The sequence below is a fragment of the Hemibagrus wyckioides genome, linkage group LG23, assembly GCF_019097595.1.
Source record: "Hemibagrus wyckioides isolate EC202008001 linkage group LG23, SWU_Hwy_1.0, whole genome shotgun sequence".
Taxonomy (NCBI): Eukaryota; Metazoa; Chordata; class Actinopteri; order Siluriformes; family Bagridae; genus Hemibagrus; species Hemibagrus wyckioides.
Window position 1 is genome coordinate 7,639,507 of NC_080732.1, and position 12,706 is coordinate 7,652,212.

A 12,706-nucleotide genomic window follows, 5' to 3' on the forward strand; every position below is an offset into this window, starting at 1 on the left:
AGCTCGACATGTTTCAGTAACCCGGAAAGTGGATATCCCTCTGCCCTGATGAGTTCCATGTCAGAACATTTACCTCGGACACTGAAGAAAATCTTAAACAAGTAGCATGTGGGGAGCCCAGGGACTAGGGGTATAAGGTGGACACCCTGGGCGGGGTTCCACCACCTTCACAGGGCACAATCATTCAGCCTATATAATATATATATATATATATATATATATATATATATATATATATATATATATATATATAAGATATGCCTTTGGACTGGGAAGGAAACTGGAGTACCCAGAGAAAAACCCAGATACATGGGGAGTACATGCTTAATTGAGGTAGGAATTGAAACTCCATCAACGGAGTTGTGGGGCAAATGTGACATTAATATAGGTTTATTAGGTAGTGGCAAGCTTAGGCAGACGAGTGAGATGATCAATTTTAAGACTGATAAGACCCTGGGATGCCTATCGCTCAACAAATTCAGTACATGCATAGTGTTATGTAAATACTGTGATGTCCTAATATCCAGCAGAATAATCCTACTTTGAATTAAGCGAATCATCCCGTTAGATTTTTGCTCTCCCATTTAAGGATTTGTCACGGTCTCATGCACTATCGAGGTGTTCTGTGCTAGTGCACTAACCTTGGGCAAGGCAGCAAAATCTACACTCTCTCGTGAAGCCTGTTCGGTCCCGTAGGGCTCGATGATGGCCGACACACGATCCGCTAGCCAGCCTGTACACAATCCTGTCCTCTGCTGATGCTCAGCACATGCTGGAAACCCCACAACGCTGAATACAATGCAGACCTTTCCAGGGTGGCACAGACTGGAGCTGCACAATAACACACAAGGTTATAAGGACAGAACCATTAGACCTCTTGTACATTGTACATCATTATCTTTCAGTCTACTTGTGTGGAACCCTGCTGACCAGACATTAATATTTCAGTGGCCTAATGTTGGTGTGGACAGAAAAAAAAAAAAGCTCATAGCAGCATCATTACACTCCATCATAAGCATTAGTGGAGACGTGGAGCCTCTCGGAAAACAAATGAGCACATCAGGCACTTCGGAATGCAGCGTCCTCACCCTCCAATGAGAGGAATGAATGAGTTCAAAGTCGGATTGAAGCCCAAAGAATATCAAACTTTTAAGAATGATTCACATAGCCTTAAATAATAATGTCAAACCTAATATGGGCTTATATTAAAAGAACATTTTAGCCATAAATAAAACCTTGTGTACAACATTGTTCTTTCTCCAAAGTGTCTAGTGGCACCAAGTAAGAAAAGTCTATAGCTACCAGTTTGGCACTGGGCAAACTGGAGGCCTAATTTACTTGCCTTAAACTGCTTTGTGGAGTTATTCAGAATCTAAAACTTTTGCTTATGTCATTTCTGAGACTATATGATGCAAAAATGGACAAACACACTCTAAAGAGACAAACACACACTAATTTCTCAGCCCATAGTTTGGCATCTTTCCATGCAAGAATTGGGTGCGAGATGTGATCCAAGATCTGAAGGCAGAGTTGTAGGTTAGAAGGGGTTTCAGTGGTAATATGTGTGATGGTCTAAAACAAAAAAAGCTCTGGCATGCTGCCGTGGCCAAAATTGGGTTTAATTGCCCGTAACATACTTTGACATCTGAAATTTCAAAAAAACACGAATATTTTTTCATGAATGGAAGTATGTTTCTGCATAATCATGTTGGGTAAGGAGACGGTTATAAAGCTGCCTGCTGGTGTCTAAAACCTTAGCTGTGTGTCATCTACTCACACATAGTTCAGTTTGCGATCAGCGAAACATATTTCGGGAAAATCTGTAGTTTTTAAGAACTATACAGTGTATATTAGAAAATATTAACACTTTGATTAGTATATTCACTTTTTGTGTAACTCAAAACATCATGGATGTTCCAATATAATTTAAAGGCAGTGGCTGTAGGATGCTGTGGACATTTGGCCAAACTGATGCTTTAAATTTACACATTTCGATATTTGTCCATCTTTTACTGAAGGTGAAGAATCATGGAGTTAGAACAATGCTGAAAGAAATGCAAAAATCTAAATTTCAACGTTATTATTGTGATTAATTATTATATATTTTAATGTTTAGAAATCTAAATTAAAATTAAAATCTAAAATGTGAAAAACTAAATTTCACAAAACAGGGCAGGTCTGAAATTCAAAATAAAGAACATGCATAAATGAATTTCTATAAAAGTGTGTCTATCAATTCAGATTTTCTCTTTCAAAATAACATCTGAGTAACTTGCAGGCAAAAAGCAGTTCGAATACAGGAATAAGGACACCTCTGAGGCGGCCACATGATCTTTCAAAAGTGTCCCAAATAAAGAACCCTTTATTATTCCACCCTTTAAAAAGGACAGACTTCATCTCAGACACGTACCTCGGCAGAATATATTTTGGAGCACAAGGCTGGGAATACTGCAGTAAATAATATAGTTGATTGTGGTCACTAGCGTGTTTCTTACCTCGCGGCGGAGTACGCCCGCGGCTGCAGCTTCGGTAAATGCTCTGCAATAAAGCAGAGGACAGGAGGTTACAGATGCTGACATATAGAGATGGAATTAAGGGCATTTCGCATTATTGTAGGCATCATATTCAGGACAGTGCTTTTAAAATCACTTCAAACACAAAATTCTGCTTTCAAGCCTAGAGCCAAGCCTTGGGCCTTGTAGTGAAACCACACTGCTGACTACAAAAGGGATCTAAAGTGTTTCCTCTTGGAGCTTTTGACTCACATTTTTGCATGGTCTCCCAAACAAAGGTTTTTCACAAAAGAGATATATGCCCGAGTCTCACTCTTGTTCAGTACTTTCTCATGAGTACTGCAGACTTTGTTGTTCCTTTAACGTGTAAGCATCCTTTCTATACACTGAGTACTGCTGGACTTTATAAGATACACTTGTAGAAGATGATGTGTACTCCAACTATCTGGAGTCAACCAGGAGATGATGGTTTCCAGTCCTCACATCATCACAAGCTTCTTGCTTGCTCATTAGGGAAGTCAATCCACATGAGATTTCTGTATTTTAATAAATCTATGTATCGAATGTTTTCTAGATAACTGTGTCATTCAATGACAGAAACCACATCATTAAGCATGTTTTAGAGACTAAAATTGATTTAGATGTGCAATTTGGACAATGGCTGTATGTTTCTTGTACTTGTTTGCTATAACAGCCTTGCAGACATTGAAAGGAAAAAACAAAGGGAGAAAAGAAAAAAAGTTTTTGGATTTAAAGAGTATACATTTCATGCAGCTGCTACATATCTGGTCTGTTCTGCTCTGGACTGTGAGCTGAGCCTAATAAAAATAACACAGCTCGTCCTCATGACAGTAAGATCTACACAGACACATCAGCCTACTGGTTGCATTAAAGCTTCGGGCTTCGGATCAGAAGGTCATCAGTTCAATTCCCAGCACTGCCAAGCTGCTACTGTACCACTGAGGCCCTTAGCTTTCTCTGCTGTAGGGATGCTATATCATGACTGACAGTGACTCTGACTCCAGCCTCCTAACAAGCTAGGAAATGTGAAGAAAAGATTTTCACTGTTCTGTGCCACAGCGATACAGCGAGTAGCAATGCTGTCTCACAGCTGCAGGGTTCAAGCTTCCATATTGGTAATTTGTTTGTAGGGGTCAATAAGTGTGTGTACAGTATATAGACTGCTGTCCCATCCAGGGTGTTCTCCCACCAACAAATCCAGTGTTTCTGGTATATCAAAAATGGGTGATAATGTATATAAAAAATAATGCCTATCTATGTATCATTTGTGTTCTCAAGAGAAAAGGATATTTAACTGCAGCAAGGGAGCCAGTTGGATTTCATGTGATTTTACTGCCACCTAGTGACATTTCCAACAAAACCTGCAAGTGTTATGTTTCCTACAAAAAAAACACCATACATGTTTTTCGTTACTTCGAATTGAGTATGCATGTATCTCACTCTCTTCCAGATATCTATACTGGCAAACAACTATACAATCCTCTCCAAATGTATTGGAACAGCAAAGTCAATTCTTTAGTGTTTTTGTTCATCACTGATGCTCTTTTCTAAGCATCAAAATGGCTTGCTTTTCTTCCATAGACAGACAGCTCTCTGGTCTTGATTTTGGTTTATCCACCGGCATCTTCACAGCCAAAACATTCAGAGCTATTGACTGTTCAATCCATCAGTCTAACAGGGTACACCTGACAGTCACATGCTCATTTACCACATTTACATTTATGGCATTGTGCAGATACCCGTATTCATTGTACAACTGAGCAATTTAGGGTTAAGGGCCTTGCTCAGGGGCCCAGCAGTGGCAGCTTGGTTGTCATTGGATTCAAATTCACAACCTTCTGGTTCAGTAATCCAACAACTTAAACACTGAGCCACCACTTCAACACGCTCCAATATTTTTGATCACAAGAAAAAAATGGGTGAAATCAAACAAATTGTGTCATGTTCTAAATTGTCTAGATGTAAAAATCCAGAAAGAAAAACTGAAACTCTGATCCATCATCTTGATTTGATCTCAAAGCCAAAAGTCTTTAGTGTATAGCTAAAACAAAATAATGATCCTTGCTGTGGCGCAACTTTTTTAAGGACAACTTGGAATATTAGGGACATTATTGCTCCAGGGTGCATGCCAATATTCTAATTTATTCCCCTCGTTTCCTTGTTCCTTTTGCTGTGTAACTCTTCCCTCTGAGGACAAGAGGAAAGGATGCAGAGAAAGGAAATAAGGCCAGGAGGAATTGAGGACAAATGTATTTGCTAAACTCCTTACTCACTGAAGCGTCACTGTGAGGTGACTTCACTTTTTAAGGACATATTGCACAGCTCTGAATAGATTATACACAATATAATGTGATTACACACTGAATAACAATTTAACACGGCACATGTTCATCACACACTTAAATGCTGCATTAGTTGTTGTTTTTTTTCCCATTAAGATGCACTAAAGATTAAGATGTCTCATATGCACCTTTATGATCTTTCCAGAAATCTAGATCCTTGGAATGTTAATAACTACAGGCGCATCATGCTGTAGCTGTACAAAAGCAAAATAATGTCCTGTACTTATAAGCTACAGCAGTACAACCTATGAGGAATGTTTTTGACTCAAGAACGTTCATCTTGAACTTGAACAGCCCTGAGATAAGGAGAAACATATTCAATATCACAACATTAGACATCTGAAAAATGACCCTTATGATATCACCCCTGAGATAATCAGTGATGCTGCTTTAACTGACCGATGAGGAGGCTGAGAGGAGGCATGCAGGATGGAAAAACACGCAGAAGGTCCAGTATACACGCGCTGGGGTTTCTCACAAATCTGTCATAATCTGCAGCTCCCTCACGACTACACAACTCCTGCAAACGCCTTTTCTCTCGAGTTTCCTGTGTGTAGTCCACCAGAGATCGCAAAAAAGCCTGGAACACACAAACATACGCACAATAAATAGGCAAAAATAATTTCCCCATTGAAGGAGGCGTGGCATATGCACCTGTAATTCCTAATAAAGGGGGTGTGACCTACCATAACTCAATGCTTCCATTTACAAAAAAAAAAAATGAAGTAAAATATTTTTTAAAAATTCAGCTTGACTATTGAATCATATTTTGTTATATGTATATGAATCATCTGAATTTTATTCCAACATCAGCTGGTAAAAATTTGTTTTGTATTCTTTATCCCAGTGAAGGCCAGTGTTTCTCAGTCCCCATCAAGGGTGTGTGGTCTCCATCTCCTGAAAGCTAATTATTTTTATAAATAATATCAAAAGTACACAATATTCAATTTTAGTGTATTAAAATGACTCTGAATCATCTGATGAATCATTTATTTTAAATGATTAACTGTTTTAAATTTACTATACTTTTAGACAATTTTATATAATATCAATATATTTTATTTATTTATTCATTTATTTATTTATTTTATTAAACTCATACTATTGCTATTACTGAACTATAATGAGTCATAGTGTATCATATCAAAGTGACTCTGCATTAATGAATCATTAATCATAATTTTATTCTTTTTATTCTATCACTGTGTCAACATACAGTATACCGTTTTACGTCACCGCAATTATAGATAAAAATATCAGTAAAGTGTTCTAATATCATTTCTCAATATTACCTTTTTGGGTATACTCCTTATCTCCAAGCACCAGGTCAGAAGATACTGTAGTGTACACTTTTCTGGGATGTAGGCAGGTACTCGTGCTCCTGTGGATGCACATAAATGAAATGCTTCATACAAAAACTTTTAGATGGAATAATAGGTTCTGGCACAATATTTCTACACATAATGTACTCCTTTTAAGTTTCAGTACCCTTCTTTTTAGTGTTTTTCAGCAGCTGCAGGTGAACAGAATGACTCTTTTTGTCATGTAGCCCCAGTCTGTGAAGCAAATCTTCCACTTCCTTGTCTCTGTTTGGACAGAGGAGGTCGAACGCATCGCCCGGCTCGTATGAGATATTCTTATCCTGCGGTGATGATGAGAAATCAGAGCGCGTTTATTTGCATGCTCATGAAGCTGACGATAGAACAAACATGTGGTCGTGTTAAACACTGGATATCATGATAACTCGGTTATAACATTGGTGCAGCTGAATTCTGGCAAACATAAAAGTGAAAAGAAAATAAAAACAGGATTTTGAACGCAAATTGAGTTTTGAACACGCCTTTTGGGGTCAAGGACAGATAAAAGCCAGGAAAAGTTGTTAGCTGTGTTGTGTGTTAATTTCAGACTGAGGAAGGCGAACATACCTTGATATCGAGCTCAAGCAGGATGACCGGTTTCACTGCATCATCTCGAGTTAAACAGAGTGCTCTTGAAATCGGCGCTTCGTGAAAGTCTTGTGCAACAACGTGACCTTCTTCCTACAGGAGAAAAGGGTTTTAGCAAAACAAAGAAATGCAAAATAGTCTTTGGATCAGGTTTTGTCAGACTGCGGCGTTTCTGCTTTAGTGTGTTGCATTTCTATTTTAACAAGTTCTGTTACTGTAGCATTAGCGATACTATTTATTTCGATCAAATGTCGATGTGTTGGATCATTTTCTTGCTAGAAGACTGACTGATGTGTAGAGGTACTGGTTCAGTACTTCTAGATAATCATTCCTCTGAAGTGCTGCATAGCTATGAGAATGTTCATGAGATTCAAAGCCTCACACTTTTTCCTCCAAACATAGTGCTGATCATTACAGAACAAGATGTATATACAGTTATAGTTTCAACTGACCAGACAACACTCCTTCATAAGGCTGGTGACCTCCTGCACACTTCAGTCTGGTTTTTTTTTTTTGGTACCTTCACCCTCACCTGTTCCTTTGTTATCTTTGGAGTTCAGATGAACTTTGCACACCAAAAGTTCATACACCTTTGGGAGTTTATTTGTATCTTGTCTGTAATATGCAGTGTCTGTATGCTCTCAAAACTGTACGGTACCTTCAGTTGTTTTGAAATTGACATCATAAATTTGATTTTTACAAGTTATCAAGTGCAGAAAGGCACTTAAACGTACTGGAATTCAGATACACAATACAGAATTAACGCTGAAATAAATCTGTCTCGAAATGAGTTATTTAAAATGACTACCGATTTGAACAAAGTAGATCATACTAATTGACCTGCAAATAAAAATGTATGATATCTTGAAATGTGTGAGAAACTGAATATTTATTTTTGCATAATTGTTTAAAATATTTATTTGAATATTGGGTCATTTGGCATAAAGCCTTAATATGCTTTAAGTACATCAGCTATTTTAATTTAAAAAAAATAACATTAGAAATAAAAGAATTTTCCCATTGTCTTCTCCAGTTTGGTCACCTTCCAATTCCAACCCACCATCTCTACCCTATCATATAACAGCCACCAGCCTGGGAGGGTAAAGACTAATACATGCTTCCTCCAAGACACTAGCCAACTGGATCTCTTCGAACCGCTGCTCATGCTCACAGGGCAGCGTAACACACTCACTATCCATCTGCATGCACAAGTTCATTCCATTAATTGGCTAGTGCCACTGTGATTGACAGGAGTGATAGAGTATGTAATCCGTCCCAGCCCCAGAACCAATTTTGTCCCCTTGGCTCTCGGACATATTCGGCACTGTCAGGATTTAAACTTGCAATCTTCCAATAACAAGCCAAGGGCTTTTCTGCTCCCTGGTGTTTTCTGGCATCATCTTTTACAGCCTAGGCGATGCACAAGATTATGGGGTATGTGGAATTGTGTCATTATTTATTTCTGAGTGTTTAGTGCAGAGCAAGAATTCTGCCAATTGACCTATAAATCAGGCTATTAGCTAGCTAGTGATTAGACTCCTGAAAAATCTTTTACTACACACTATCAAAAGTGAACTGAATTGAACTACAGTCTTCATATCAGTTTTATCAGTGGCTCTTTGTCCGTCTTCCTGTAACTGACTGCAGAAAAATCTCACCTCTCCAGCAGGCACATCTCCCAAACACAACTCCAGGAAAGATGGAGGAAGTGCAGGGATGCTCAGTGAAGACTGAGAGAGCGGAGCGACGGATCGATTCAAAGACGCCTCCAAAGGATTTTCCGCATCATGGCTCTCGGCTTCGGATTCCGGTTTGGATTTTCCTCCATCTGCATCGCTAATATCCAGCAGTTGGAGGCTTTGTGCAGACGACTCGAGTTTCTCCTGAATGGTTAGTGACTGATGAGTACTGTTTAGAGAATTGTCACTAATGAGATCAGAGTCGGACATTTTGGTAAATATCTTCTTTAGAGCGTCCCAAAGTCCATCAATCCACGGGTCCACCACTACTTCCAGCCTGAAGAGGAACATTAGATTAGAATTTTTGACTAAAAGGCTAAAAAGTACAATGTCTCCAAGTTACAAAAAGCGACTACTAATGCACTTTCTTTTGAATTTTCACCTTTTGCAAAAACATTTGCATCGGCATACGAAGCATTTTCGGCGTACAAACGAACCGAATGCAGGCTAAGTTGCGCGTGTGTCCGGGAGCCGTTCACAATTTGTTTGCATCAGTGGAAAGCCAAGCGAAGCCAACCCGAAGAGAGTTTACGAATTTTGTTTTTCAGTCAGTGAAAGCTGTCTCGAAAAAGCCAACCCACGATACCAACGTCGCATTTGGCATGCATTCAAAAACTATGTGATTTTTTTTGTGCGTTTTTTGTTGACAGATTGATGGCGTGGGTGCTCTGTTCTATTTTTAGCCCAAGCTTGGTGGCACGACTTCCTGTGCGGACCCTTGACATGGAATGCTTGGCTTGGGTCAGTTCTTTGTAAGCAGCCATACAAGTTTACATACGCTTCATATTGGTGATATTTTTGGATAGCTGGAACGAATTATATGCATTTACATTATTTATTATGGGAAAATTCATTTCGCAAAACATATTTTAAGAACTCGCCTCCAGAATGAATTAAGTTTCTTTGCCGAAGTTCCCTGTATTTTCATCTCCTGTGGCTTATGTAATACAACACAGAATTTCACCCTACCGCTGAAGTTCAGTCAGCCAAGAAGCAGAATATAATTATATTTTGTAATAAGTAATTTGACAAAACTAGTACTTACCCTGTACCATCATCAGCAAGACCAGTTGCATAGAAATGATTTGCGCCCAGTTCCTGCAGACGGCGGTCAATGGTTTTTCCACAATTGCAGAAATTTGTATAATTGGTGTCCCCCAAAGCTGCATGACACAAAGAAGACGATTATTCTTACTCTCTGAGAACCGTTGCTCTCCTTTATCATCTGCAATACATCAGTTTACCTAACAGTGCATAGTTCAGATGAGAGAAGTGATCACGGGGCAGAGATTTCTTCTTGATCTTCCTCACGAATTTCAGCGCTGTGTCTGGAGGTTCACCATCTCCAGTCGTGGAAACAACAAAAACCACAGGGCTGTGCACTTTCTCCAAGTTGTACTGCAAATATGAAATGAATTAGTGACATAAATCAATCACCTCTGAGCTATAGAGAAAACCAGTAATGTAATTACGGCTGCATTAGCTTACACTGACATTACTTCCTACTTACATTAATTCATAGTAAATTATTTTATTGTAGTTTAACATTTTTTTTAAATACTACTTTATGTCGATCCCTTGACCGGGAAGTTACAGAATTATGGACTTGTTTTTACACTGTGATTAAGACACACCTAGTTGGATTAATCCTAATGTTTTTAAATTGTCCTATACTGAATTTCGCATCATGTCCTACCTTGTCCTCCTTGCTCAGGCAGCTGACCTCTGCTTCAAAGCCATGCTCGGCGGCCTGATCTGAGAGCTGCTCGGCTATAGACTGTGCTTGACCTTTTTGGGACCCGTACAGTATCAGGAAGCAAGAAGGCGAAACCCCATGGGGCATGATAACATGGACACTGTGGACTGAAAATGAAATGCAGGATACATCTCATGAACCTTGTAATTTACACACAGAGGTTATCCCTCCAGGATGAACCTCTACCCCCAGTAAGTGGCCAATTATTTTGGGCCACACCTACATACAATGTTCAGCTTTGATTTTGCTGCTCTGACTAATGCCCTTCTTACCCGGTCACTGACTTTCAGATAGAAAACCTCCTCTAGTCACAGATGTGCCACATTCTTTATACTGAAAACATGTGACATTGTAATTTCACACAGATTGACTCTAATGAACTAATTACATGACTTCACTCGACTATACCAGAACTAATTTCCAGCAACTGGGCACAGTAAGAGGTCTATTAGAGATCTGTCTGAAATTGGTTTGAAATTGTCAATCACACATGTAAAATAGAAAGGCTACATACACTCACTGGCCACATTCATGCATTGACTCAATCAGCCAATCATGTGGCAGCAGAGCAGAGAAACATTAAACATAATATATTTATGCAGCTAGATAGAAGGCAAGATTTTTAAGGTAATGTTCACATTAAATCTCTTTTGTCAGCCAAGAACAGGAATTTAAGGTGACAGTGGTCACAGGCTGAAAACCAGGCAATGTTTCTCCTACTGTCCAGTTTCATATTCCTTTTCTTGGCTGACAGGAGCAGAAGTCCATGGGAGATTTCGATGAACAGCTAGCAATAGTTTAAGTTATTAAGGCTAATTGACTGGTTACTTAATTCAAAGGGGTCTTAATGTAAACCTTAAAAGCAAATATAAATAATATCAGTCTAAAACGAACTGCAATAGTGTTGCATTATTAGGAAAACCTGTACAATCATGCAATTATCCAATTCGCCAAATAAATAGTCAAATATGTATTCAAAACATAAATGTATAAGATGTTTCCTCCTTGCCCTTCTGCTCTAATTTATAGTGTAATTTAGCTGTGTAGCAGGTTATCATGTCCCATCTGGCTTCAGGAACATCATATCATTATGGATAAGAAGCCATTCTGAAAGTAATGTAATGCTTAACAGGTCAAGCAAACACCTGATTTCATTAATCCTAGGCATTTGCACAATTCCAGATCAAGCCTGATCCGTCTGTGACTCGTACAGTACAGTAGCGAAGGAAATTTCAGCTCTTTTCAGTGAACCAGTGCAGGCAGCTGAGCTCACAAAAAAAAAGTTTCAGCTCTCAAATGATTCATTGCTAGTTTGTGGTGTTTGATTATCAATCATCTAACCTGTACAATTAAATCCCCTGGTGATTTCTGTTCTACACCCGTTTTTTGGAAAAACGTCCCAACAATTACTAAGGTCTTTGTTTTATAGGAGAAGACATATCTAGTTCTTGTCTAGTCTTACTTTATTGTGGACATATTTCAGAATCAGTACTGGCTGGAGATGATTACAGATACAGTGAGCTATTACTCAGAAATGGTTGCAACAGAGTCCTCCAGCGACAGGCCGATGGTTTGAAATTGTCAATCAAATATGTAAGACAGAAAGTCTACATAGACTCACTGGCCACTTTAATAGAAACACTGTACCCCTGCTCATTCATGCAATAATTCAATCAGCCAATTACGTGGCAGCAGTGACTTATTGAAAATGACCAGGCGATATTTCTCCATCTGCACACACTGTAGCCTCAGATTCTTATTCTTGGTTGAAACCATCAGTCTTCTGTTGTTGTAGCACATGCACCTCATGATTTGCAGTGTTGTGCAATCTGAAATGCTTTTCTGCTCACCCTGGTCGTAAAGGTCCAGTTACTGTACACTTCCTGAACCAGACTGCCATCTGAACTCTCTGGTTTCTGCCCACAGGACTGCTCGTCGCTGGGTGTTTTTTTCTTTTTCACAGCATTCTTTGTAAACGCTAAAGACTCTAGAGGTCAAGTCATTACATTTTTTGCTGCTGATACTTTATGTAAACTTATAATGAAGCTTTAATGCAGTGTTTTGCTGCTACACTGACTGACTGGACAATTACATGAATCAGCAAGTGTGTGGGTGTTCCTATTAAAGTGTCTGGTGAATGCATAATAAACACTGTTAGTTTATAATCGAAGCTATAAAAAAAAAAAAAAAAAAGATACATAACTGAAAAGAGTCCAGAGTTACATAAAAATAACCCAAAATCAAAAACATTGAGCCTAATTTTTCAAGCTAGATATGAACGGATTGATTCGCATCCCGTGCTGGAGCATTTACTCAGGAATATGATTTGACCTCATAGCTCTGACCTAAAAGCATTAGAGGAAAGTCTAGGATTAGGCTTATAGCAGAA

The 12,706-nt window shown here is 38.8% G+C and overlaps 1 protein-coding gene across 2 annotated transcripts in view; it reads right to left on the reverse strand.

Annotated features, from left to right (window-relative positions):
* Positions 1-12,706, reverse strand: part of mtrr (5-methyltetrahydrofolate-homocysteine methyltransferase reductase) — a 38,070-nt gene that overhangs the window by 24,306 nt on the left and 1,058 nt on the right. For both annotated transcript variants that reach the window (XM_058376394.1, XM_058376395.1), the window contains 10 exons: positions 10,258-10,424; positions 9,806-9,959; positions 9,607-9,724; positions 8,481-8,838; positions 6,802-6,915; positions 6,365-6,518; positions 6,169-6,257; positions 5,276-5,456; positions 2,496-2,538; positions 642-831 (listed from right to left, as the gene is read on the reverse strand). In XM_058376394.1, coding sequence (XP_058232377.1) covers positions 642-831; positions 2,496-2,538; positions 5,276-5,456; positions 6,169-6,257; positions 6,365-6,518; positions 6,802-6,915; positions 8,481-8,838; positions 9,607-9,724; positions 9,806-9,959; positions 10,258-10,404 — 1,548 coding nt within the window. In that variant the 5' untranslated portion in view covers positions 10,405-10,424. The remainder of the gene's footprint in view (positions 1-641; positions 832-2,495; positions 2,539-5,275; positions 5,457-6,168; positions 6,258-6,364; positions 6,519-6,801; positions 6,916-8,480; positions 8,839-9,606; positions 9,725-9,805; positions 9,960-10,257; positions 10,425-12,706) is intronic.